The following is a 27,524-nucleotide window of genomic DNA, read 5'->3' as shown; positions in this document are numbered from 1 at the left end:
TAAGAATTGCCTGCAATTGGAAGAATGAGAAGTGAGATTGGACTGTGAATCAAAGAACTTTTCTGAATTTACACACACATTACATACATGTGCACTTAGAATTAGAAGGGGGTGGTTAGGTTAGTTAAGTCAATAGTGATAAGTTAAAGTGTGATTCTGTTTTCATGTTTAAAGATAATTAAAAGCAACTTTTGTTTAAGAAACCATTTGTCTTGGTGAATATCTATTGCTGCTGGGTTTATGGGTCCTCTGGGCTCATAACAGTACCTTTTTGAGGCCTTGGCCTTGTGGTTTTGGGGCAGTGGTAATTCCAGGTGGAGGGCGTGTATGGTCAGGATTGGGGCAATAACACCATGCTCCTCTTGAAGTGCGGATCACACACTTCTGATTATAGGTCAAATTCAGGCTTTGGCAGTGGCGAGGAACTTATGCAGGTTTGGGTCGTGTTCCTTCTGGTCATGGCTGCAGATGATGACATTGACCAAATATGGAAATGTTGCTTTCAATTTATGGCCATCCACCATGTGGTCCATCTCCCTCTGGAACATGGACACTTCATTCATGAGGCCAAAAGAGACCTGCAGGAAATGGTAGTGGCGGCCATCAGCCTCAAATGCTGTGTATGGTCGGTCCTCAGGGCAGATTGGAATTTGGTTATAAGCTGACCCAAGGTCAGTGGTAGAGAAGACCTGGTACTGGACAATCTCGTCCACATTCTGGCTATATGGGGAAGCGGTTAGGCATCCAGTAAAGTGAACCGGTTGATGGTCTGACTGTTATCAATGAGTGCTTCTCCGCACTCTTCACCATCACTTATGCACTCCAGGGGCTGTTACTGGGCTCTATGATGCCCTCTGCAAGCAGTCGCCCTACTTCTGCTTTTATAAACTCTGTCCCCAGAGCTGTATCACCAATTTTTTATGGTGATCGGTTTGCAGTCCAGGGTGAGATTCTGGAATCGGGGTGCAGAGGGACCCGGTGGGTGGCCAAGGCCGCAGGTCAAGCGGCGTTCCTGCATCCTATGGATGGAGGTTTTGATGCTAGTACTATACACCTCGCAGGGGACACTGCGAGGGAATAGCATTGTACAGTGTCTGGGTGTATGAAACTTCCAGTGCTCTCTGTGTCAAAAAGGCAGCCTGTGGCATGACCGTTTACCTCTACGCCCAACATGGATTGCTCAGTTGGTGTGGCCTGTTCTGGTTCAGAACGACTGAGGCCAGAGTCAATTCATGCTGCTGTACTATGTCAGTGGCTGCCACCAAGATGGCCATCCCCATGGACCAGAAGAGACACTGGAAGCGACGTTGACCCATGTCATCTAAATCCTATGCCTGCCGTTTGGTTCTTGGCTGCTGGAAATGATGCCAGAGGCTGGTCGTTCCAAGATGACTATGCTGGTTGTGGCCTGTATGCGGCACGGGTGGAGCAAGGATTGGACTAACATGCCTTGGCTTGGTGTCCTTTCTGGCAGTTCAAGCAAGTCACACTACAGTCTGGGTGTTACTTCCAGGGGTGCTAAGCCTAGCCACAGTAGTTACACTTTGTGTGCTCAGCGGCATCAGTGGCTGTTAGGGACCCAGCATTCCAAGATGGCAGTGCCAGTACTCCCCACCTGGTGGCCGCGTTGCCAGCAGAGTAAGCCTTGGCAATTTTTTGGGCTGTTTCAAGCTATTGTGCCAGCTGCACGACTTCCAGTAGGATTCTATTGCCCTTCTCCAGGAGTTTCTCTCAGATGTGGTTCAAAGAGAAGCTGGCCATTAACTCATCACGGACGAATTCTTCTTTGTACTCTGTCACAGTTGCATCTCTGCACTCACAGGCTCATCCCAGCTCTCACATTGCCCTCATAGTCATCGACAGACTCACAGGGGGCCTGATGCCAGGTGACCAGAATGTAATGAGCATATATGGACTTGATTGGGGCACCATACTGCTACCACAGTAGGTCCATCACGCCATCTTACTTGTTGCAGTCTCAAATTATTTGATAAGCCTGGGTGACAATAGATGAGAAGAGCAGATTGTACTTTGTTGTCTGTGATCTCATTGTGCCTCATGTAGACCTTTAGACCGTGCAGCCATATGTCGAACTTGATGGAGGCCTTTGAATTTCTGGGATCAATCTCTACCTTCTCTCCGTGGCAGTCACTTAGGTTATTGTAGCATGATCAATAACCACAAGGAGACTTGAAGCGAGTGATTTAAAGCTTTAATAACCTAAATTACAGGCACATCTTCACATGCTGCTTGCTGGGTTCCAAGGCTGGTAAAAGGGAGAAGACTAAGCAGCTCAACCTTTATTGGGGAATCTTGTAGGAAGGAGTTACAGAGTTTGAGGACGGCTAGCCTGTACAGTATACATGTAATATTGTTCTACCACAATTGCTAGCTTCAGTGTATCATCCACTGATATGCTCTTGCATCAGTAGTTTGGATGAATCCATGGTGGTCAAGGGAGATGGTCATAATTTCTCTTGTTTGATGCGTTCATTGGCTGGCACATTATGGGGCAGATGCTTTTTTTTTGTCATTTATCATCTGATGACTGAATGTGTATGCAATCTGGCTTCAGTTGCTGTGATATTTAATATGGAATTAAATATTGGGGAATCAGTAGCAATCCGATCCATTTCAGACTTTGTGATGGAAGGAAGAACAGCTGAACATGTTGTGTTTAGGACACTACCCTAATGAACTTGTGTGGTAATGTCCTGGTGTTAGGACAGTAACTACTGCAATCTTTGTTTTAATTAAGATTGTTCATGGTGAAATTCCAAGATGGGTGCTATCACCTTTAAAATAATTGACTTATTTTCACAGCAGAACGTTTCTTGTGAAATAACATATTAATTGTAATATTAAGGTAGAGTGTTTTTTCTTGTGGCTTTCAATAGTGTCCAATGCCTCTCAAATGCCAAAATTTGACCTGAAGAATTGTTTCTCTCCATTGATGCAGTCTCATGTGCTGTTTTTCAAGCATTTTGTTAGCATTTCAAGTTTACGAAAGACGATTTAGATGACTACATTTCACAGAATGAAGAACCTACCCACACATTTTTTTAAAATCTGCATAAATATCCTTATCTGCAGTATTCTTTAGTTTTGTCCAATTCTGCATCTCCAGTATCAAACCTGTCTAACCCTCATCTAATCAACATTTATTTTTTCTCAACATAAATTATTAATTTTTCTTATTTGATCATTTTACCAGTATCAATCTGATATTCTTTTTAAATTATTTAAATAAGACACTTATTTTATAAGACATTGTTATTTAAGTGTCTTATAAGACACTTAAATAAGGCACTGCAGGTGCAGTATATTTATCAATGGAGAAAATCCTCAATTCCCTGGAATGATTGATTGAAAAAAAAATACAGTTTAAAAAAAAAAACCCTGGTATCTGGCACCTATGATGATTGGTAGATGCCAGATAAGTGAATTTGCTGGTTGTTTTTGATTGCCTGTGGCGTGAATTGGTGAACTGAATGCTGAAGGGAGCCAATTTTATTTATTGTTACCTACTTATTTTCCACAATTTTTTTTTGCCAGTTGCTTGAATCCAGATAACGAGGATTTTTACTGTATAGTCCAGTGGTTCTCAACCTTTTTCTTTCCTCTCACATACCACTTTAAGTAATCCCTGTGCCAATGGTGCACTGTGATTAGTAAGGGATTGCTTAAGGTGGTATGTGAGTGGGATGGTTGAGAATCCCTGCTCTAGGCCCAATTGTTACTGAAATATTTTGCTTGAGAAAAATTTTCATTGACCCATTTCCTTTGGAGTTATGAAACTGCACATAACGAGTCAATTGAGTACAATTAAAACAGTGGATTTTCAACCTTTTTCTTTCCACTCACATAACACCTTAAGCAACCCCTTACTAGCCACAGAGCACCTATGGCATAGGGAATATTTAAAGTGGTATGTGTGTGAAAAGAAAAAGGTTGAAAACTGCTGATATAGTTCTTAGATTTACTGCATTGTTGAGTCAGCCATGTTCATTCTTTCCTTTTGTAGGGATTAGAATTGTATTTGATAATTGCAGCAACTTCAATACATGCCATCCATAATTATTAGCAGTTTCATAGTGACAAGTAGCAGAGAACATTCAAGTTGCACAAATGCCAAAAAAGTTTCATATCCTTAATAAAAATCTGTTGGTGCAATTTGAAATTTAAATGAGCCATCATTACCAAATGCCCCACCATCTTGGGCGACGCCACTATTTGAAGCATAGCATGATCTGTTGTATTGATACTATGGCAACAGGAGAAGTGGGCATGACATCTATGCTTGTTGGATGGCACCTATCTTGGTGTTATACAGAGATTGAGGTACAAAGTACAGGTACGTTTATTCTCGAGATGCAGAGGAAACAATAGAATCTAAATGCTAAATTAACTTGAATACACAGTTTGCAAGGGAATGAATATGCACTGTGGGTAACGAAGGAAAACTGACAAAACTTGGGAATTGCACACACTTATAGTAAACAATTAGATCAAGGTAGTGCTACGCGCTCCTACCTCTTGACCTGTACAGACACAGTTCTAACTAACTGGCCTTTGGACATCCAAATCGAATACAGAAGGTGATACTCATAGGCCATAAGGAGTCAAGAGAAAGAGCAAAGGAAAGCATGGTCCTTTATAATCCTGCAACAGGTATTTGGAGGCCAATCACTTGGGGGCAGGCTTGGCTCCATTGATTTCTGTAACCAATGGCTTGAATCCATGTGCAGGGGCTCGGCAGGGGTCAGCTCAGATGATTCACCTGGGCCGATTAGGTGAAGGTCAGGGCTAAGTCGAGGCTGGAGACCAGTACCTGGTAATTTAAATGGGCCGATCACAAGGGTAATCTTGATGGCTTGGGGTGAATCTGGTCTTGATTGTCATGCGATGTGTCCTCTGATTAGGAACCTGGCAATGCCATCGTGTGGCAGCCACAATCTCTCCATTACACTTGGCCTTTTCCATCCACCTACAATGCTTTAATCACCTTTATGATGGAATACTTGATCTTGAGCTTCACCTTTAAAATAAAGTGCACTGTGTGATTGATACTCAGTACTCAACTCCTTTAAGTGGGTGCATTGCACTTTACTGGTAGCTGTGCAGCAGCTTGCCAAGCTTGTTTAGATAGGGTAATTGAAAAAGAGAGAAAAAAACCCAAAAGATCCATTACAAAGTCCGCGGTCAATACAAATCACAGTAGGTGCAATCGAATGTTGTTTTTGATGGTTGTTGCTTTAACAGATTTGATTGCAGAAGTCTGAGTTGAGCATTTCATAGATCTTCACATTGAGAAGAGGAATAGCTTGAAGAGTGCCTTTTTCTGTAGGGATGGTGGGGGAGCTCAAAAAATAGTCAGGGGCCATCTCTGGTGGAGGAAGACCAGAGGGGAGAGGTTGGTCTAGGTCAGAGTGGGCACTGCATGGGAAGCTTTCTTTCCCCCCCAACCCCCACCCCACAATGCTCTCTCCCCGCCAGGATGACGTCGCTGAACTTCGCCTCAGCCCTGAAACCTCGAGTGGGAACTCTCTGCTTCTTGTACTCCGATCATTCCAGGAGGGTAATGGCTTCCCAGACTGCCTTCTCGGTTGCCAGCCCCATGAGAGGCAAGGCCATTCCTCTAAGTTCAGAGCATACAGCTATGATTAAATAGCCCAAAAAACCAGTCAACTAGTGGGCATCCCCAGAGATGCCTACAATCAGTGCCCACTCCCTAACACTCCATGTCCCCACATTGATATTGTGCTACTATGTCTGGCTGTGTCTGCCCCATTCTAGAATGGCAGGGAACCTGGCTTGAACTGCAGTCACCACCCATTCCTGTGGTGTGGTGCCATTATCAGCCCCTCTGGTGCCACAAGGCATTAGCAATCATCTGCTGGTCAGTCAGAGTACCCAGGGTGCTCACTTCCAAATGAGAGAGAAGGGAATTGGGAGCCCACTCATCTCCTAAGTGAAACAGCGATTTAGCTAAGTGTTTGCCTGGCTGCTGGTGTGATCATCCCTTTGCTTTGTCATCTTGTTACCAGAGTAGTCCTGGGACTCCACTATCTCACAATGACCACCTATGTATCACCTGAGGTGCCCTGTTTTTGACTATGTCCCCTTTTTGCAGAGTCATCCATTGGACTCTATTAGCAAACGATGCACGGAGGATTGCACTGCTATGTACCGTTGCAGGACCTCAAGCACTAGAAGTTTTCAACACATTTGTTTTTGCTGAGGCAGCTGACTAGGGCAAGTTTAACAAGGTTATTGAGATGTTTGAATGTTCAGCAAAAAAAATGAACATTTGAGAGGTATGTGTTTCGTGCATGTAGCTGCAGGGAGAGAGCTTTGATACTTTTAAACAGGCTTGAATTAAAAGCAAGAACATAAAATTTCAGACCGCTGCAAGATTCAATAACCTGTGATCAAGTTGTGTTCGGGATTATTAAGGAAGTGAGAGAAGTTGCTGTGAGAGACGGAGCTTATCATAGCTGGAGCTGTGAAGATATGCCACACCAGTAAAGAGCTCTGCAGCATGTGGAAAAGTTTGATGATTGTGCAAAAACCAGTGAAAGTGAAGGCATAGTTGAAGCCACAGTGTCTAGATACACAATAAACAGAAAAAAACAAAAAGGTGGAGAGATGTACACCAAAACAATGCTCAGCCTATGGAAAAGTCTGTAATAAGTGCCAAGGGCAGAATCATTACACAAAGCAATGTTTTTCCAAAGGGAAACAGAACAGAGGTGAAAGTGTGCTCACTATACACAAGATGGAAGAAACTGCTTTCAATGATGCACTCTTCATTGGCATGGTAGTGGAGAAAGTTTATAAACCAACAGACACTGAACAGCCAAGCGTGAACTGAATCGAGTAGGATAAGTGGACCATCATTATATAGTGTTATGAGCCCAGAGGACCCTAAAACCTAGCAGCAGTAGAAATTCACCAAGACAAATGGTTACTTAAAAGTTGCTTTTAATTTTATTGAAACATGAAAACAGGATCAAACTTTAACTTATTACTATTAACTTAACTTAACCCCCTTCTAATTCTAAGCGCACGAGTATGTAATGTGTATGTTCAGGTAAGTTCTTTGATTCACAGTCCAATCATTTCACTTTTCTAAGTTCACCAGTATCAGGCAATTCTTGTACAGTGCTCAGAATTTAACATTTATGAATTTTCACCAGACTCTGGTGCTTAAAGGTAAATGGTTACAGCTCAGGAAGGTTCTTGTTGGTTTCAGACATGTATGTTGCTCGTTGGACACACACAAACTGATTTCCTCCAATTAGTCACATCAGTGACTTGCTGAAGAAATTTGCCCCATCATGGGTTTTCCAATGATGACCCCTTCTTTCAGGTCACCAGAGTTCCTCTTGTTTTCCTTATTTCAGGAGAAATACTCTAGCCAGTCATTTCCTCTTGTAAAAACTACAAGGGTTTTCAACAGGCTGAACTCAGAGCTCACAAGCCATCTTTAAAATAGGGTTTGCCATGTTGCAGCCTCAAAAACTACTGCAGAACTGACTTTTTTCTTTCCTCTGCTTGTAAAAAAACAGAACCCCTCCCAAGGCTCCAAACCCAATCCTTGAAAGATTTTTATCAGTACTTGAGCCCAGACTTTTCTATTTGTACCTGCTTTGGAAGTTCCTTCCAAAGCAGTTCCATTGTCTTTTGCAAAGCCACTGGTGCCTGAATGTCCAGCTTCAGCAAAACTCTTCCATTTTAAATGAAATGTGAAGCATAACTATCTGTTTGTGAAGTGATCTATACTAAACCCCCTACAATCTCTTTTAAAAACATATTTATATACAATATAATGTAACCTGTAACAATATAAAAGGAACAAATATTCCTTTCATGCTGGACATGGGCAAATGTCATTTTGATCTGTGAGCACGACATCAGGGCAGTGAAAATAAATCCATACATCCATGCAAATCCTATACAACTCAAAGCCTACAATGGACAGAGCATTGACATGGAAGGTACATGTTAACTCAAGGTGAAAGATAAATATAAAGAGTACTACCTAAGGTTCACAGTAGTCCCAGATGGATATTATTCATTGCTTGGTGGCCAAGCATGTGAAAACTTAAGCCTTGTCAAGAGGTTGTACACACGAAGGAAACCTATTGTGCTAGCTGATGTGCTATCCAGGGCAACTATGCAGAGTGAAGCACATAATATCTTCCCGTATCTGACGTGAAATCCAAGCAGATCGCAGCTAAAACAGAAAAGGACAGTTCTACAGAAGGACATCAAGAATCTGAATGAAGGATGGATTAGAGGTGAATGTCAGCCATACACAAAATCTGACCGAATTGTTGTCAATGGGCTTTTACTCAGACAACAGAATTGTCATTCCTCAATCACTGTGACAAGAGATGCTGAGGAGCATTTTGGAATAGGAAAAGGGAAGAGGAGGCCCAGAACTACTACTTATTGGCCAGGGATATATGCTGATGTTGACAGGATGGTTTTCAGTTGTGAGACCTGGTTGAAACATCATGCAAAGCAGAAGAAAGAACCCATGATCATAACAGACTTACCAGTGGAACCATAGCAGAAAGTTGGGACTGATCTGTTCCACATTGATGGAAAGAATTATCTGCTGCTTATAGACTATCTATCGAACTATCTGGAGATTACGCTGCTTCCTAATGTGACTGCTGCTTGTATGATCAAATGTATGAAATTGATTTTTCCAATACATGGAATTCCTCAAAAAAACATCAACAGTGACAATGGACCATGCTATAGTTGTAGAGAATTATAGAACTTTGCAAGTGTGACTTTTGACATATGACTTCGTCCTCTGCATCCACAGTCAAACAGTAAAGCAGAGAAAAGAGTTCAGAGTTAAATAGTTGCTTGAGAAAGCACAAGACAGTGGCTCATATCTTTATCTAACTCTGAGTTATGGAGCATCAACACTTGAACATGTCATGTCACCCACTGAGCTTCTGATGGGATATAGGCTATCCACCACACTTCAAACCCAAACAAGAACAAAGATGTCTAATGGAAACAAAGGTCTGCAATGGAGACAAAAAGCAAAGCATAACAAATCAGCAAGAAGCTTGAGGCTGGGCGTGCCACGTGATGACGTGGGGCAAGACTTGAATTCTCTGGTCTCTCAAAAAAAAGTTTTTAAGAAAGAGTTAAGAAGCCTGAACTGACTGGAAGAAAATAGAAGAGGAAGCTATCAGAAGAATTTCAGAACAATAAACAATGCCTCCTAAGAAAGATAAACTGTTTATTTTCAAAAGCTTGAAGAAGAAGCTGATAAAGAGAGGCCTACCTTGAAGAAGGAGCCTGGAGCTCTCCAGAAGGCAAGTGCCTATGGTGACAGACCTGGAGCTGGGGAGACCTTGGACATTGTTATACAGGGTCTCCCCCGACAATGGCCGACTGCCATGGTGAAGAAGTGGCACTGTGCATGCATGAGGAGACCTGCATGTACAGAGCCCAAAAAAGGCTTTTTTTTAAAAAAAAAACAAGAAGCCTCCAGCTCCAATGATCAAGAAGAGGAGCAGGAAGAAGAAGAAATGTATGTTGGACACCGTTTTGGCCAAAAAAACAGGAGAAAATAAAGGAGTCTTGTATATGTTCAACTGAAATGAAGAAGTATATGGATTCTTTCCAGCAAACTTTGTTACTTAACAATGGAAGTTTAAAAGTGTAATGAGGGTATAATTGAAAATAACGGATCTACGAAGAAGGTGGTGAGAACGCTGTCGCAAATGGAACAAAAATTTGAAATGATGGATACAAAAATTAAAGGTAATGAATTTGAATTTCAACATGTAAAAGAGTAAATGAAGATTCAAGCTGAGGTGGCTATAACTAAAAAACAATTAACTCAAAACAATTGATATGTTAGAAAATTTTAGTAGAAGAAATAATATAAAAATTGTTGGACTTGAGGAAGGTGACGAAGGACAAGATATGAAGAGATTTTTACAATGTTGGATTCTGCAAATTTTGGGGTGACTGAATTTCAAGGAGATATTGATGTTGAAAGAGCTCATCAAGCATTACGACCTAAGCCATGATCAATTCTGGTCAAGTTGCTTTGATATGAAGTGAAGAAGAAGATCCTGGAGCTGGCTGCAAAGCAAGTGAAGGAGAGACCATTGCATTGATTTATAATGATAATAATATTTTCTTTTAACCTGATTTAAGTTTTGATTTGTTTGGAAAAAAAGAGAATTTAATGCTGTTAAAAATGTGCTATTGGGGAAAAAGGTTACACTTTTGTTTTAAGTTACGCACCAGTGTTAAAAGTCTTTGTTCCTGAGGGTAAAAGCAGATTTTTCATGGAACCAAATGAAGCGAAAGTGTTTGCAGATTTATTGCCTGAGAAAATGAGACTAGAATTGGGAGATTTTTCGAGAGAGAGGAAGTGGAAAGATTACAGTTGGGGATGTATAATGAAATGATACAAATTTTAGGAGGAGGGAGAATATAAGAGAGGATAGATAGATCTGTGTATATATTTTTAAAATTTGATCATTGTAAGTTTGAGTGGATTTTAGGCATAAGATATAGTATAATTTTGGGGGAGTTAAGTGAGAGTATGAGCCTGGCCTCCACAGAATCTAGTGGGTGGGTATGGTTTTCGATCACAACTCCTATAGATCAGGGGTATAAAGACGCACTGTTAATAACGTATTCCTGGGGGGGGGGGGGGAATAGGGTTTCTGTTCTTTGTTTCCTTTTTTTCTCTTTAATACATCTAAATTTAATAATTGTATTATGAAATATTTAATTAGTATCTCACTTCTCCTTCTTCCAAGTTCTCTGGATGCAGGCAATTCTTATACTGTGCACAGAATTTAATATGTATAAAGTTCACTAGGCTTTGGTGCTCAAAAGGAAAATGTTTATTGCTCAGAAAGGTTCTTGTAGGGTTTGCAGAGAGAGATTTGTTGTTCCAGGATTTCCACAACTGAGGAACCACCATTTGTCACCTTAATGTCTTGCTGATGAAACTTGCCCCATCAGGCTTTTCCAGATGGTAACCTCTTTCTTTCAGGCTACAACAGAGTTCCATTCTATTCCTCTTATTCCAAGAGAAACATCAGACAGATAGCACTTCCAACCATCCACTGGTCTGGAACTTTGTTTCCAATCAGCTCTTCGTCTCTTTTCAGTGTCATACACACCAGCTGAGAGGGCTTGTTTTTTCTCTCTCTCTCCAACTGAACTGCCAGAAAGCCCATGTGACTCTCTCACTTGCAAAACCCCCCACCTTCAGCAAACAACAGGAGTTCTTCTCCTTAGTCAAGATGTTGCCTTAGATAAACAAAACCCAGGAGTGACCTTTCTGTGAGCACTTTGCAGAAAGGTACTTGTAGCTAGTTTGTCTCCTCCAAAACAATGGTCTTTCATTTCATGACATCAGCACCTACTTGTGAAATGTGCATCAGATTCTCCATTCTTTCTGCCATGTTACTGAATATGAATTATTCAGTCTTTCAAATAAGATCTGTTTTAAAATGTGTATGTATGTAACCCACTAATCTTACCAAAATCCCAAATATTTATAATCCATTACAGCAGATAGATATGTTTTTAATTTCTGCACAATTTCAATATAGAGTCCAAAGAGTGGAATATCAAACACAGATCATTCACCTTTAATTCTGACTATTTCATTGGAAGAAGAACAAAAGGCAGGCTATAGATGGAGGTTAAATACTGTTTTGTTGAAGAAAAGGGAATTTTGTGATTTTTTTTTGAGTCAACAGATAACTTTTTTATATACTAATAAGGATTCAGTTGTGAGCAAGTTTGTATTATGGGATTCAATGAAGGCATATTTGAGAGGTCAAATAATAAGCTTTACTTCAAAAATAAAGAATATATGAAAGAAGTAACTCAATTAGATAAAGGAATGAAATTGTAGAAGGAAATTCAAGTACATAAAGATGAGAAGAGAAAATTGTTAGAGTTGAAGAAATTAAGATTTAATGCTATGCAGAGTTATAGAATGGAGAGAGGTAATATTTTTGTCATGTCCTCATTGAGTTGGTTGAAAGGGCCCATAATGTTTTAGCATGGGAATTAAAAACACAACAGATTTCTAGTGCAATAATTAATTGTAACTAAGAAATTATCAGGACAGATCATTTTTAAAAATGCAGGAAATAAATGATAATTTTAAAGAATTTTATGCTAAACTTTATCATTCAGAGTCTAGGAGATGATAAGAGATTATTTGAGACAAATTAATTTATGAGTGTTGAAGGAGGACGAAAAGATAAGACTGTCCAAGAATTTTTCAGAAAAAGTTTGAGACTTTAATGTTTCTACAGAATAATAATAATAAATGGTGAAGACCATTTCCCAGCAGAATTTTATAAAGAGTTTAAGGAGCTATTAATACCTGTATTGATGGAGGTATTAGGTGATATAAGAGGTTTATGATCTACCTGAATCTTTCAAAAACAGCATTAATAACTGTAATTCCAAAAAAGGGGTAGATTGTTTACAGCTGTCTTCATATAGACCTATATCATTATTGAATACAGACTATAAAATTATATAAAAATGGTTAGCTCATAGTTTGTGCTGCTGATGTTTGTTTACATTTGTGTTGAACTTTAAATTGAAATGAACACTATTATTGTTAGATTAAAAATCTCAAGGAAAGAGATGCAATGATAGTGCTAGTGATAATCCTGACCAATAGAGAGTCAGAAACAATTGATTGTAGCTAGGAGTAGATTCAAAATCAATGCCTCCACGCAGACCTGAATTCTAAAGGTAATAAATGTTATAGTTGTTATAAAAGAACCCAAGTTTCTTTTTTTTTTTGCAATAAATGAAACATCACAGTTTTGTGCAGCAGTAGGTGACAACTATCAACACTAAAGGTAGATGCATCAGTAGTGAACAGATATTGTCACTTACAAACTCTTAATCAGTTCTCACCTGTCTTGATTTGGACTTGTTATTTATTCTTCCTTCAGTGTCAAAGATCAAAATCCTGGAAACCTTATTGTAATTCCTTTGTCATTTAATAATACAGAAATGTAATATTAAATGAAATTTTCTTTTGCCTGCTATCAAGCAAACCAAGAGCCAGCATTAGAATTGCCTGGCACCCCTTGCAGTTGGAGAAGAAGCAAAAGAATGTCCCTTCATAGACAGTGTCCATCTCTAGTGCTTCCAAAGCTTCTACAGCTGCAGACCCTTGTTCAATCCATTTGCTACCTATGCTCCACATCCAAACTACTGATATGAACAGGAAGCCTTCATTGCTAGAGGCCTTTGCGAGCCCTTCTTGCCCTCGGCACCTTATCGAATCTCAGTTCCAATATCTGGCTCCCATGAGCTAGTCTCCAGCAGTTCACAGCCTGGATTGGTCCTTCGGCTGCAAGTTGCCAGCCTGTTTGGGCCCTTCATTTGCTGAACATCTTGCTTGTCTGCTGCCATGGTCACTGTCCTGTAGGATAATCTCCCATACTTCTCCTTCTCAACAGGCGGTGTTCCAGTTTCTGGAGCATGTGGAAATCTTCTGCTTCCCTGGAGTCTGCAACCCCTTGTGGCTGCTGCTAGATTATAATTAAAAACACTGTCAGCTCCTTTTACAGACTGTTTAAAGCCTGTATGGATATGTTGTCATTAGTAGCAGGTGGTTGGATCTTTGAAGAAATGCTGATCTCAAAGTTCAGATTTGATGTCAGAATACATGCATGACTTCATAAACAACCCTGAGATTCTTTATCCTGTGGGCCAGGCAGAATTTCTACTTGTAAATAGTGCAACTTAAAAAAAACTGTACTTCAGAAAAGATGCACATACAAAAGAGAAATGTAAACAAAAAAGAAAAAAGTTATAATACAGAAAATAAATGTTCAGTAATAATCAATATGTAAGGTAAAAGTCCTTAAATGAGTCTGAGTTTAAAAGTCTGATGGTGAAGGGTAGCAAATGTCACTGAATCTCATGGCACTTAAACCTCTTTCCTGATGGCAGCAATGAGAATAGAGCATGTTCTGGATGGTGTGGATCCTTGATAATTGCTGCTGCTCTCCAACAGCAGAGTTTCATCTAGATTTCCTCGATGGTGGGAAAAGTTTTTGCCTTGTCTCTGTTTCCCACCCTCCTGGATATTGTTAGAAACAGAATTACCTTTAAAGAAATTGCTCGAGACAAATATTGAGAACAAAGAACATTTATTACAATAACAATGCAAAGTTGGGTGCTTCCCTTTACCCTGGGAATACACACATACACTGGGGCTCACCCAACTTTTATACAGTTGATTTCAGTATAGGAATACCCTCCCCCTTACATTCTTCTGCCTCCTGCTGGAGAGGTTTGGCATTAGGCAATCCTGCCTGCCTACGTGCTGTTTCTGTGCACTTGGTGGACCAGGGGGTATCCCTTCATGTTATTGTCCTTATTCACACCTTCCTGATTCTCGAAGCTACAGTCTCTTGATATGCAGAGTTCGCTAATCCTGTCTAGGGTTAACTAATTTAATATGTATAACTTTGTAAATCTATGTAAGGTTAACTAATTAGATATGTAGAACTTGGTACTTCTGTCTAGGGCTAGGAGACCCTTATCTCATCCAGACTACCTCAACTTCCTACACTCTATTGTTCCTTATCGCTCCTTATCTTATTCGTATGGTGGGCTCATTGATCTTGTCACAAAGACTAGAAGATTCTTATCTTAAATGTGCTGACTCTGCTTTCCTGCATCCTAATTCCCAAGCTCATCCTGTTTGTACTGGTTACATTCATTTACTTATGTATCAATTTTATTTTCTTCATGTTCATATTGCAATATCAGTTTTTATCATCTCTCACAATATTCACCAACTCTGCAGTGCCACATTTTTGTTACTGGCAATTTCACTAAAAGTGCCAAATAGACTGAAATTAAAAGCCACACACCTTTATCTCAAGGCAAGTTGCCATCCAACCCTAACTTCTGTGAGGAGCTCAGGGATCTTTCCTTAGAAAACAACATCATCTCCTCACTAATTATCAACACTTGCACACCCCAAGGATGCATGGTTAGCCCACTGCTTTACTCGTTATACACCCATGGCTGTGTGGTCGGGCACTATTCCAATGCTATCTACAATTTTGCTGATGGCACCACAAAATTGTCAGCAGAATCACAAAATGCAATGAGGAAGTGTGTAGGAGGGAGATAGATCAGCTCATTGAATGGTGTAATGACAACAGGCTTGCACTCAATGTCAGCAAAACCAAGGAGATGTTTGGACTTCAGGAGGAAGTTAGGGGAATATGAGAGAGTCCTTATTAAGATCTTGGGGTGGAGAGGGTCAAGAACTTCAAATTTCTGGGGGTCAACATCTCTGAGGATCTCTCGTGGAGCCTCCATGTTGATGCAATAGCAAAGAAAGCTTGCTAGTAGCCATACTTTGAGTATCTAAAGAGACTCTCATAAATGTCTGCAGGTGAACTGTGGAAAGCATTCTGGCTGGTTGCATCACTCCCTGATGATGGAAGCGCCACTCTCAGGACAAGAATAAACTCCAGAGGGTTGTTACCTTGTCCTGTGATACCACAGGCACCAGATTTACTCCACTGAGGTCATCTACATGAGACAGTGTCTGGGGGGGATAAAACAGCCTCTATCCTCAAAGACCCCCACCACCCAGGCCATGCCCTCTTCACTCTGCTACCATTGGAGAAAAAAGCGCAGGAGCCTATAGAAGAGCACTCAACAGTACATCTTTCCCCGCGGCCATCAGATTCCTGAATAATCAATGAACCAAAGACACTGCCTTACTTTTCGTGCACTATTATTTTAATTTTTTTATAGTAATATTGTAAAATGGGTATAATATGAGTGTTTGCACAATGATGCTGCTGCAAAACACTGACATTCATGACAATAAATTCTTATGTTTCTCTTTTTTACTTCTATAAAATAAAGAAAAATGCTTCTTAAAATCCTCTGTTTTGCTTTTACACTTGTTAATTTTATAGCTATGTCCCCTTGTAATTGAATGTTGTCCCTGATAATTGAAATGGGGAAAGGGTGGGGGGGGGGTGGGGGGGAGGAAAGAGTGCTGACATTTGCAGCAATGAGTCTGAGAATTACTCTTGAAAAATTTTAGTCTATAAAAACAGTGACATTTGAGAATTGTTCAATTGTTGAAAATCTCTGTCATACTTAATGGATTGGAAAGACAAAAGCAAAACCGTGCATTATTGTGAAATAAAAATATTGGTGTTTTTTTTTTTTGCAACTTTGCGTTAGAAGATGAATGTCACATTCAATATTATTCAACTATTTATTTTTCATTTAGTAATGAAGGAAAGTGGACCAAAATTGGCAGATAATTATTGCATCTTTGAAACCCTGAAAGCACAACAGATCGAAATATGGGAACAGTTGGATGTTATACTTCAATCTGTTAGAGAACTAAAAGAAGAAGTGATTGAACTTCGGGAGTGCCTGAATGGGATGACAAATCAGATAGTTGGAGATGTCAGGTAATTTTTTTTTTGTTTTTAAAATTGGTTCTGCGTGCTAACATTCGTATCTTGTAGTTTGAGAATTGTGATGATAGCTACGTTATTCTGAAAACTTGCCTTTAAGTTGAAGTAATATATAATGTGAATGTAAGTAAGTCAGGTAACTATAAACTTGGAGCGTATTCAAGATCGTTCTTCAGTGTATTGAAGAATGATCTCGGAAACTTACTGTTTCACATGATGGTATTTTGCATCGAGATGGACTCTTGAATAAGTTTCTGGTAATTGTCTATCAAGAAACTTAATCATAATATGATAAAAATTTACATTAATTTGATGTTTATGAAAATCAGATGGTGAATTTGAATAAAACATATTCTTATTTTAAGCTAAATGAGCATAATATGGCATGTGAGATTATACAGTAAAATCCTCGACATCCAGAATGAAAGCAACTGGCACCCTCAACCAACCAGCAAAAATATGAAAATTTAAAATTAGTACTCCTAAGTAGTTAGTTCACCAATCCACACAGCGTACAATTTTAAGCAACCAGAATATTCACTTGTTCACTAATCCCCATGGGTGCTGGGTACCAGGGGTTTTGGTATTCGGAATGTGGAACTGAAAAGATGTGTGATACTGTGGCAGTTGCACTTAGAACCAATATTGGAAAAGGTTATGTCAGTGTTCCAATTATTTTCTCAATAATTCAAATCAGAATATTACATCTCATTGAAGATTTGGCTGGCACAGTTTGTGCAGCAGCGCAATGCTATTACAGCACCAGTAACCTGGGTTCGAATTTGGTACATCGTAAGAAGTTTGTATGTTCCATCTTACCAAATTGGAACATAATAAATTAAAAAAAGGATGGATGGGACAAATATTGTTTTCTTTTGGTTCAAGGCAAGAGGGGTGGCATTTATAATTAATAAAAATACACCAGTGTTAATGGAAGATGCTTCGATCAATCAAGCTGGAAGGTCTGTCATGGTAGACTGTAAAATTTATGGAGCAGCATGAACTCTTATGAACATTTATGTCCCAAATTATGATGATGAAAATCTTGAAAATAGCAGAGGGAAGACAAAATATATTAATTGTAGAAGTCTTTAATTTCTGCTTGGACCCAATACTAGATAAATCAGCAAGATCAATAATCTTATCGCTATATGTAGGCAATTAGAGAGAGACTACTCTTTTTACTCAAGGGTGCACGACTCACATTTTTAATGTCTGCCCAAGTTAAAAGGTAGAGTGATTAAAAACAGAATATCTAGTGAGGCTTCTATCAGACTATTTTTCATTAATATTAACTATAGCAACAATGGAAAAGCAAGAGAATGAAGACCAGATGGCATCTCAATACTACTTTGCTTAAAAGAACAAACTTCTGCATATTTCTAAGGAGACAGATAGAAATATTTTGTGAAACAAATCTGCCATCTACTAGTAAGTTTTCTGATATTGGACATGCTTAAAGCATATTTAAGGGGAAAATTATATCCTATGCAAAGAATCTTAAGAAAATATATGGTAGGACTAAACATTTTGGAGAAGGATATTAAAGAATTAGAGAAAAGTATCAAAGAACAGGACTACAACAAGAATACAGATGACTGGAGAATTAAAAAGAGCTAAGATCTAATAATACAAACATAGGACAGAAAAAGCTATATTTAAAAACTAAACTAGTTGGGTGAACGGGCACACAAAATTTTAGCTTGGAAGATTAAAATGAGTAATGAAGTATGATAAATGCTATAAGAGCAGAAACAGGCACTCTAATATATAAGCAAAAAATATATAATGACACTTTTGACAATATTACACTAAACTCTACAAATCTGAATTATTAGGAGATGAGAAAAAAAACTAAGAATTTTTGCTGAATGTTGAACTTCCAAGGCTGTAAGAGAGAGGATAGAATTAGATACTCCCTTCACAAGAGAAGACATCAAAAAGGTCCTGGGAACCCTACAGGATAATAAATAACTGGGAGAGGATGAATTTCCACCTGAGTTTTAGAGACAATTCAAAGAATTATTAATGCCCTTTTTAATGGAGGTCCTGGACCAAGCTGTGGAAACATATATCCCCCCTCAACAAGTCGTTGTCAACCGTGATAATTATAGTGTTACAAAAAAATGGAGACCCACAAAAAATTTGTCATACAGACCAATATCCCTGTTAAATGCTGATTATAAGATAGTAGTGAAAGCATTGGCTGATAGGTTAGGACAATACTTGCCAAACTGATAAATATGGACCGAGCAAGATTTATTAAAGGAAGGTATTCCTCAAATAGTCTAGGAAGATTATTTAATATAATACACATGGCTAAATCTGAATGAAATCCAAGTATTACAAACTCTCTATATGTATAAAAAGCATTCTACCATTTGGAAAATAAATTTGGTATCGGCAGAACATTTATAAATTGGATAAAATCTATACCGTAAACCAATGGTTTTCAACCTTTTTATTTTCACTGTCATACCATTTTAAGTAATCCCTATGCCATCAGTGCTCTGTGATTAGTAAGGGATTGCTTAAGGTAGTATGTGAGTGGGAAGGGAAGGTTGAGAATCACTGCTATAGACTCGATTGATAATAAAATATTTTGCTTGTTATTGGCCCATTTTCTTTGGAGTTATGAAACTGTTAATTAGGTATGATTTAAAAGTGCTTTTCAATTTTTTTTCTTTCCATCCATTCTACCTTAAGCAATCCCTTACTAATCACAGAGCACCTATGGCGTAGGGAATACTTAGTGGTATGTATGTGTAAAGAAAAAGGTTGAGAACTACTGCCATAAACCAAAAGCTAAAATAATAACAAATAATCAGATGTCGGCAGTGTCCCACTTGAGTAAATTAAGTAGACATGGATCCCAGCGCTTTTTGTTTTAGCGTTTGAACTGCTGACGGAGATAATAAGGGATCCAGATATAAAGGACTTCAAAGTTAGGCAAGAAGAACACAAAACCAGTCTATTTACCAATGATGTGCTATTATGCCTATCAGAACCATCTAAATTACAAGTAACACTAGAAAAATATGGAAGAATATCAGGCTACAAAATCAATATGGATAAAAGTGAGATAATGCTATTGAGTAAATTTTGAATATGAAAGATACCAACAAGGAAGTAAATTTAAATGGAAGACAGATGGAATAAAATATCTTGGGAAAGTAACTGACAATAACTTGGAAAATTTATACAAACTAAATTATATTCCTCTTTGGAAAATGGAAATAATCCTACAGAAATGGAGAGACTTACCGATTACTTTAATGGGAAGGGTTAACTGCATCAAAATTAGAGTGATGGCAAGATTGCAGTACATTTTTCAATCATTGCCTATTCTGTTGCCTAAAAACTTTTTAAAGCTACTAAACAAGCATGTTAGACAGTTCCTATGGAATAATAAGGTACCAAGAATTGCATTGGAAAAACTGACATAAGACCTCTGGCTGGGAGGACTTAGACTTCCAGATTTCAAAAAATATTACCTAGCGGCATAGGCTAGATTTCTTGCAGCCACCTTCACTGAAGATACCCCCCCCCCACCGCCTTGGGTTCAAATGGGAATGTACTCAATGGAGGAGAGGGAAGTAAAGGACTTTATCTATAAATGAAGTTTCAAATCACTACAGAAAAAGACAGTTAGCCCCATTCTAATAACTATGGTTAGAACAAGGCACAAACTTGATGGATGTATAGGAAAAGGTAGGGATATCAATAAAAACACCATTGTGTAAAAATGTGTTATTGCCTATGAACGTTGGAAATAGAATATTAAATTTGTGGTATGGCAAAGGTATAAGATATATCAAGGACTGTTAAATGGAAGGAACTCGGGTCCTTTGAACTATTAAAACACAAATACAGAGTGGGCAATGGAACCACCTTCTGTTTTCTCCAGCTTGGATCTTTCTTAAGAGAAAGGTGGGGATCAACATTGACCCCACCAGAAATTAGTGAAACTGAGCATTTGGATGGAGAATACATCCAAATTTATAACAAAAATGTACCATGCTCTCCAGAGTGAAAGTGCAAAACCAGAATTGTAGAGATCAAAGGAAAGATGTGAGTCAGACTTGGATGTGGGTGATTGCAGAAAGAAGCTAGTCAGATTGGTATAGGAACAGCATGACATCAATTATAAATGCAAGATGTGAACTGGTTCAGTATAATTATTTTAACACCAATTATATCTTACTCCAGAAAAGTTACACAGATCAAAAGCTGAAATTTCAGAGATGTTTCAGATGTAGGACTGAGACAGAAACTTTTTCCACATGCATGCCACGTTGTGGTGCGTTAAAACGAGGCAATTTTGGCAAGAAATTGCAGAAAATTAACAAGGATAGCTATATCTATTAGGTATTTTCAAGGAAATAAGGGACAAATTGACCAAATATCAAATCATATTTATAAAAATAGCAGTGGGAGTAGTGCAAATATCAAATCTTATTTATAAAAATAGCAGTGGCGGTAGTGAAAAAATATATCGCTATCACTTGGAAGTCCAACTCCCCTCTACTTGTAGCACGATTGACTGCAGAAATGAACAACTGTAAACCTGTGGGGGAAAAAAAAAATCACATACAACTTGAAGAATAAATATGAAACTTTTGTAAAGGTCTGGCAGCCATACCTGGACCACATAGGGGCCCTGATACAGTAATAAAAAGGAACAAAAAAAGGGTATAAAAGTAACTATATATAAAACGTAGTTTCCCAACTGTACTCTACATAAAATATGTCAGCTCTGACAGTGAACAGATCTGTATGCATGGAAGGAAAGGAGGGAGGGATGGTTTTGTTTTTGTTTGTTTGCAATTAAAAAGTTTAATGTATGGTATATTTAAAATCAAAAAAGTTTGTATGTTCTCCTACATCTGCGTGAATTTTGCCTAGGTGCTAATGTTTCCTCCAACCTTTCAAAACAAAAAGGTTTGGAGGTTGATTGGGTGTAATTGAGTGGCATAGGTTTAAATTTATTCTACGGTATTGTTTTTTAAAAAAGATTTTAACTGAATATCAATATCAATAAACTCTAAAGAATTAAATGTTGCATTTTGGACTTGCTCTGTAAATTAGTGGTCCATGGTGAGTGTTGTAGACTGAGAGGTACAAGTACATAGTTACTGAAAAGTGGCAACATGAGTAGACAAAATTGTATTCATTGGTCAGGGCATAAGAGTACAAGAATTGGTACATGACCACATTTGTAATATTGTATGAAGTTTCGCTTGTCTAGCAATGGAAAATTGCAATTAAGCTGGAAATGGTGCAGAAAACATTCACAGGAATGTTATTAGGACTGGAGAGGCTGGAGCATAATGTTGGAGAAACTTAGCAGGTCAAACTGTGTCCTTTATATAGCAAAAATAAAAAACTGACATTTCATCCATCATCCCAAAACTTTGCTTATGTATGCCTGCTGACGTTTTTCCATACCTTGATGAAGGGCTCAAGCCTGAAATGATGTTTATGTATCTTTATCTTTGCTATATATCCTGGGCAGTTGATTGACAGCTGGCTGGATGGAGTTTGGCCTATTCGGGTCAGGTTCGGCCTATTCGGGTCGGGTGAAAGCCGGCCAGGTGTGGCCTGTCCTCCGGTGATCTTCCTGCAGGTACAGAGATCACCCGCTGCAGTAGGCTAGGGTGTATCACCACATTCACCCCCTTTTTAAAAATTGGCAGGAGGAGGGGGGTTTTAACAACATTCTTAGGTGATATATGTGTATTTACAGGTTTAGACGGTTCGGCGGCTATCGGAGGGTTAGCTCCTGGTCAAAGGTTGGTGAGGGCGTGCTGGGTGTCTGAGGGCTAGATGGGGTGGCCTGGACGGCCTGGATTGGCAAGCGAGTGAGGTGATAGAGGGGTAGAGGAGAAGGGTCGTCCCCTGTGACGTGAATGTGTAATGAGTGAGATGGGGAAGATGCATTGGGCCGACCTGGAGAAATCACTCCAGGTTGGCATCGTGGTCCTGGGGCAATGGAGGCTACTTTGTCAAGGTGGGTGCTCCTGCTTTGGCTCCTGGTCAAAGGTTGGTGAGGGTGTGCTGGGTGTCTGAGGGCTAGATGGGTTGGCCCGGGCGGCCTGGATTAGCAAGCGAGTGAGGTGATAGAGGGGCAGAGGAGAAGGATCATCCCCTGTGACGTGAATGTGTAATGAGTGAGATGGGGAAGATGCATTGGGCCGACCTGGAGAAATCACTCCAGGTTGGCATCGTGGTCCTGGGGAAATGGAGGCTACTTTATCAAGGTGGGTGCTCCTGCTGGGGCCAGATCCCTGGTGTCCTCCTGTACCTGATGTAGTTGTAGTTGTGATTGGAGGAACACCTGGTCAACCAAGGGGTCGGCCTTGTGGGTCCATGTGTGTTTACGCAGGAGCACCGGTCCCGGAGATGTGAGCCATGCTGGGAGGGAGATTCCAGTCGCCAATTTCCTGGGGAATTAAAACAGGCGATTGTGAGTGGTCTTGTTCGTAGCCATGCACAGGAGCGATGGTGTGGAGCGCCTTGGGGAGGGCATCCTGCTAGTAGTCCACAGACCAGCTTTTTGACTTAAGGGCCTTCCAGGTCACTCCGTTTTTGAGCTCCACCTGCCCGTTGCCCCTCGGGTTGTAACTAGTCGTGCAACTAGTTGCGATGCCCCTTGCTGTAAGGTACTGGTGCAGTTCCTCACTCATGAAGCTGGACCCCAGTCACTGTGGATGAACGCAGGGTAGCCGAACAGAGTGAAGATCTGTGTCAATGTCCTGATGATGGTGGTTGTGGAGGTGTCTGGGTATAGAATGGCGAAGGGAAAACAGGAGTTCTCCTCTATCACTGCGAGGAAGTAGACATTCTGGTTCGGGAAGGCAAGGGGCCCTTGAAGTCTATGCTGAAACATTCAAAGGGCCGGGTGGCCTTCACAACGTGGGCCTGGGATGGGTGGAAGAAGCGAGGCTTGCATTCTGCACAGACCTGGCATGCCCCAGTCATGGTTCGGACTTCCTGGACGGTGAATGGGAGATTTCGGGACTTGATGAAATGGTAGAGGCATGTAATGCCCGGGTGGCAGAGCGATTCGTGGAGTGCCTGCAGCTATTGGATCTGGGCCGACACGCAGGCCCGGGATAGGGTGTCGGGGGAATCGTTGAACTTTCCCTGTGGGTACTGGATGTCGTAGCTGAACGTTGCTAGTTTGACTCTCCAGCGCAAGATCTTGTGTTTGATTGTCTTTGTGGGTGGTGCTGAACATGAACACTAGTGCACGCTTGTCGGTGAGGTAGTGACGCCATTGGCAGACTTCTTCCATGATTGCTTGGGCCTCCTTTACAATGGCGGAATTCTCGAGCTCGGAACCATGAAGGGTTCATGAGAAGAAGGTGACTGGTCACCCCTCCTGGTTAAGGGTGGCGGCAAGGGCCACATCGGAGGCATCACACTCCACCTGGAATGGGAAGTCTTCATCCACTGTATGCATCGTGGCATCTGCCTGGGGTCCTGACTGATGCAGGTAAAGGCTGCCTGTGCCTCGGGTGGGAGGGGGAAGGTGGTGGCCTGGGCCAGTGGGCGGACCTTGTCCGAGAAGCATGGAACCTACTGGGAGTAGTAAGAGAAGAGGCCGAGGCACCTGCAGAGGCCTTGAGCATGTGTGAGAGGAGTAGCTCCATTCATGGGCGCATGGGCTCTGGATCATAGGGTAGAGATCATGGGAGATTTTAACTTCCCACACATTGATTGGGATACCCATACGGTTAGAGGGCTGGATGGGCTGGAGTTTGTTAAATGTGTTCAGGATTGTTTTCTAAATCAGTTAGTAGAAGAACTGACTCGGGATGGTGTAATACTAGATCTCCTGTTGGGGAACGAGCTAGGTCAGGTAGCGGACATTAATGTTGGAGGACCAATTGTGTCTAGTGATCATAATTCTGTTAGTTTTAGGGTAGTTTTAAGGAAGAGCAAGGAGAGGCCTAAAGTTGAGGTTCTGGATTGGAAAAGAGCAAATTTCGAAGGAATAAGAAGGGATTTGAGGAGTATTGAGTGGGACAGGATATTTTCAGGTAAGGATGTTAATGAAAAATCTAGGATATTCAAAAAAAAAAAAAATTTTTGAGGGTACAGAGTAGTTATGTCCCAGTCTGGATCAAAGGAAAGGCTGGAAATCATAGGGAGGCTTGGTTTTCGAGGAATATTGGAAATTTGGTTAGGAGAAAAATGGAGGTGTACAAGAGGTATAAAGAGCAGGGAGCTGAGAAGTTGAAGGAGGAATACAAGGAGTGTAGAAGGAATCTTAAGAAAGAAATTAGAAAGGCCAAAAAAAGGCATGAAGAGGCTTTGGCTGACAGAGTAAAAATAAATCCAAAGGGTTTCTATAAGTACATTAAAAGTAAACGATTAGTGAGAGATAAAATTGGACCCCTTGTAGATAGCGAGGGTAGGCTGAGTGAAAAGTCTGAGGAAATGGGGGAAATTTTGAATGATTTCTTTGCCTCGGTATTCACTAGGGAAAAAAATGTTGAGCCAGTTGAAGTAAAGAAAAATAGTGGGGAGGTCATGAAGCATATAAGGATAACCGAGGAGGTAGTGATGGCTGTGTTAAAAAAGATAAAGGTGGATAAATCTCCCGGACCGGACAAAATATTCCCTAGGACACTCAGGGAGGCTAGTGGACAGTTAGTGGGCCCATTAACAGAGATATTTAGGATGTCTCTGGCCACGGGGGTGGTACCAAAGGATTGAAGGGTGGCGCATGTGGTTCCTCTGTTTAAGAAAGGGTCCAAATGCAAACCTGGGAATTATAGGCCTGTAAGTCTGACGTCTGTGGTGGGCAAGTTGATGAAAAGTGTTCTGAGGGATGCTATTTACAAATTTTTGGAGGTACAGGGATTGATAGGGAGTAATCAGCATGGTTTTGTCAGGGGTAGATCATGCTTGACAAACCTGATTGAGTTCTTTGAGGGGGTTACAAAAAAGGTTGATGAAGGGAAAGCTGTGGATGTTGTCTATTTGGACTTTAGTAAGGCTTTTGACAAAGTTCCCCACAGGAGGTTAGGAAAAAAGGTGGAGGCATTAGGTATAAATAAGGAGGTAGTGAAATGGATTCAGCAGTGGTTGGATGGAAGGTGTCAGAGAGTAGTGGTAGAAAATTGTTTGTCCAATTGGAGGCCGGTGACTAGTTGAGTTCCTCAGGGTTCAGTCCTGGGTACACTATTATTTGTTATATATATTAACGATCTGGATGTAGGGGTAGAGAATTGGATAAGCAATTTTGCGGATGACACAAAGATTGGTGGTGTTATGGACAGTGAGGTAAATTACCGTGGATTAAAAGGTGATTTAGGAAGGCTGGAGCTGTGGGCTGAGAAATGGCTGATGGAATTTAATACAGAGAAATGTGAGGTGCTGCAATTTGGAAAGCCAAATTTAAATAGGTCATATACATTGAATGGTAGACAATTGAGGAGTGCAGAGCAACAAAGGGATTTAGGAGTTATGGTAAATAGTACCCTCAGGCTGATACTCAGGTAGATGGTGTGGTGAAGAAGGCATTTGGAATGTTGGCCTTCATAAATGGGAGTATTGAATTCAAGAGTAGGGAGGTTATGATGAAATTGTACAAGGCATTGGTGAGGCCAAATTTGGAGTACTGTGTACAGTTTTGGTCACCAAATTATAGGAAAGATATAAACAAAATAGAGAGAGTGCAGAGAAGGTTCACGAGAATGTTGGCAGGATTTCAGGGTCTGGGTTACAGGGAAAGGTTGTGCAGACTAGGGCTTTTTTCTCTGGAGCGTAGAAGATTGAGAGGGTACTTGATAGAGGTGTTTAAGATTTTAAAAGGGACAGACAGAGTAAATGTGGATAGGCTTTTTCAATTAAGAAAGGGGGAGATTCAAACTAGAGGACATGGTTTAAGATTGAAGGGGGAAAATTATAAGGGGAACATGAGGGGAAATTTCTTTACGCAGAGGGTGGTGGGGATGTGGAATGAGCTTCTGGCAGATGTGGTGGAGGCGGGATCATTGGTTACATTTAAGGAAAGACTGGATCGTTACATGGATAGGAGGGGACTAGAGGGGTATGGACCGGGTGCTGGTCAGTGGGACTAGGAGGGTGGGGATTTGCTACGGCATGGACTAGTAGGGCCGAACTGGCCTGTTCTGTGCTGTAAGTGGTTATATGGTTATATGGATCGGGGCCGATGACACCATGTGCCACAATGTACCCCAGGATGGCAAAGCGGGTGGTGCTGAACACGCACTTCTCTTTTTTGACAGCCGGCCAGGTGTGGTGTGTCCTCCAGTGATCTTCCTGCAGGTACAGAGATCACCCCCTGTGGTAGGCTAGTGGTGTATCACTATAAGTGGGTATTGAGTGAGCAGCTATAGGAAGTATGGAGATGGGTACTGTTGTGCATTCTAGGTATAGAAGTACACTTGCACGTGAAGAAGTGGTGCTTCCTTCATTCTTTATCACTAATCTAAAAATGGTTTCCCGAGCCTGCCTGTATACACAACACTCTCTCCCCCCACACACAATAAATGTCACCAACATCCCCAAAGTAATAAGTATATTGAACTACAGTGACTAAAAAAAACATGCCAAGTCACTGTACATATAGTCCCTCAGACATCTTTACCTTTTTGATCTTCTTGGCGAGGCCAAGTCCGATGGGATAATTTGCAGTTTCTCAGGTCTCTTCACTTTGTTGGGAAAGACCTCCTCCTTGGCGTGTTGTAGGGACTGGGAGCTTTGTTTTCAGTGAGTACTATTCGGAATTTGGGCAGTACTGCTTCCACAGCTCTCCCATCTGCTGACGTTGATGGTATCTCATCCCTTGATGTTACTTCAGGAATGTCTGACCCAAAATGGGAAGTTTTGGAAATTGTCTGTATCAAGATTGGATCATCTACCACTCTCAACTGATTGATGTGCCACTTTCATGTGTTAGTTCCCAGCTATATAGAATATGAACAGGAGCTTAGTTTCTTAAGGATGATGCCTCTTATCCAAGTCTCTTTATTG

At 40.5% G+C, this 27,524-nt stretch overlaps 1 protein-coding gene across 6 annotated transcripts in view; it reads left to right on the top strand.

The window, feature by feature from the left end:
- The window catches only part of LOC138753800 (regulator of microtubule dynamics protein 3-like), a 412,426-nt gene that overhangs the window by 32,388 nt on the left and 352,514 nt on the right, over positions 1 to 27,524 (top strand). For all 6 annotated transcript variants that reach the window (XM_069917221.1, XM_069917223.1, XM_069917222.1 and 3 more), the window contains exon 2: positions 16,322 to 16,508. In XM_069917221.1, coding sequence (XP_069773322.1) covers positions 16,322 to 16,508 — 187 coding nt within the window. The remainder of the gene's footprint in view (positions 1 to 16,321; positions 16,509 to 27,524) is intronic.

The sequence above is a fragment of the Narcine bancroftii genome, chromosome 2, assembly GCF_036971445.1.
Source record: "Narcine bancroftii isolate sNarBan1 chromosome 2, sNarBan1.hap1, whole genome shotgun sequence".
NCBI classification, from domain to species: domain Eukaryota; kingdom Metazoa; phylum Chordata; class Chondrichthyes; order Torpediniformes; family Narcinidae; genus Narcine; species Narcine bancroftii.
Note: the sequence above shows the minus strand (reverse complement) of the source record. Positions and strands in the feature narration are given on the sequence as shown.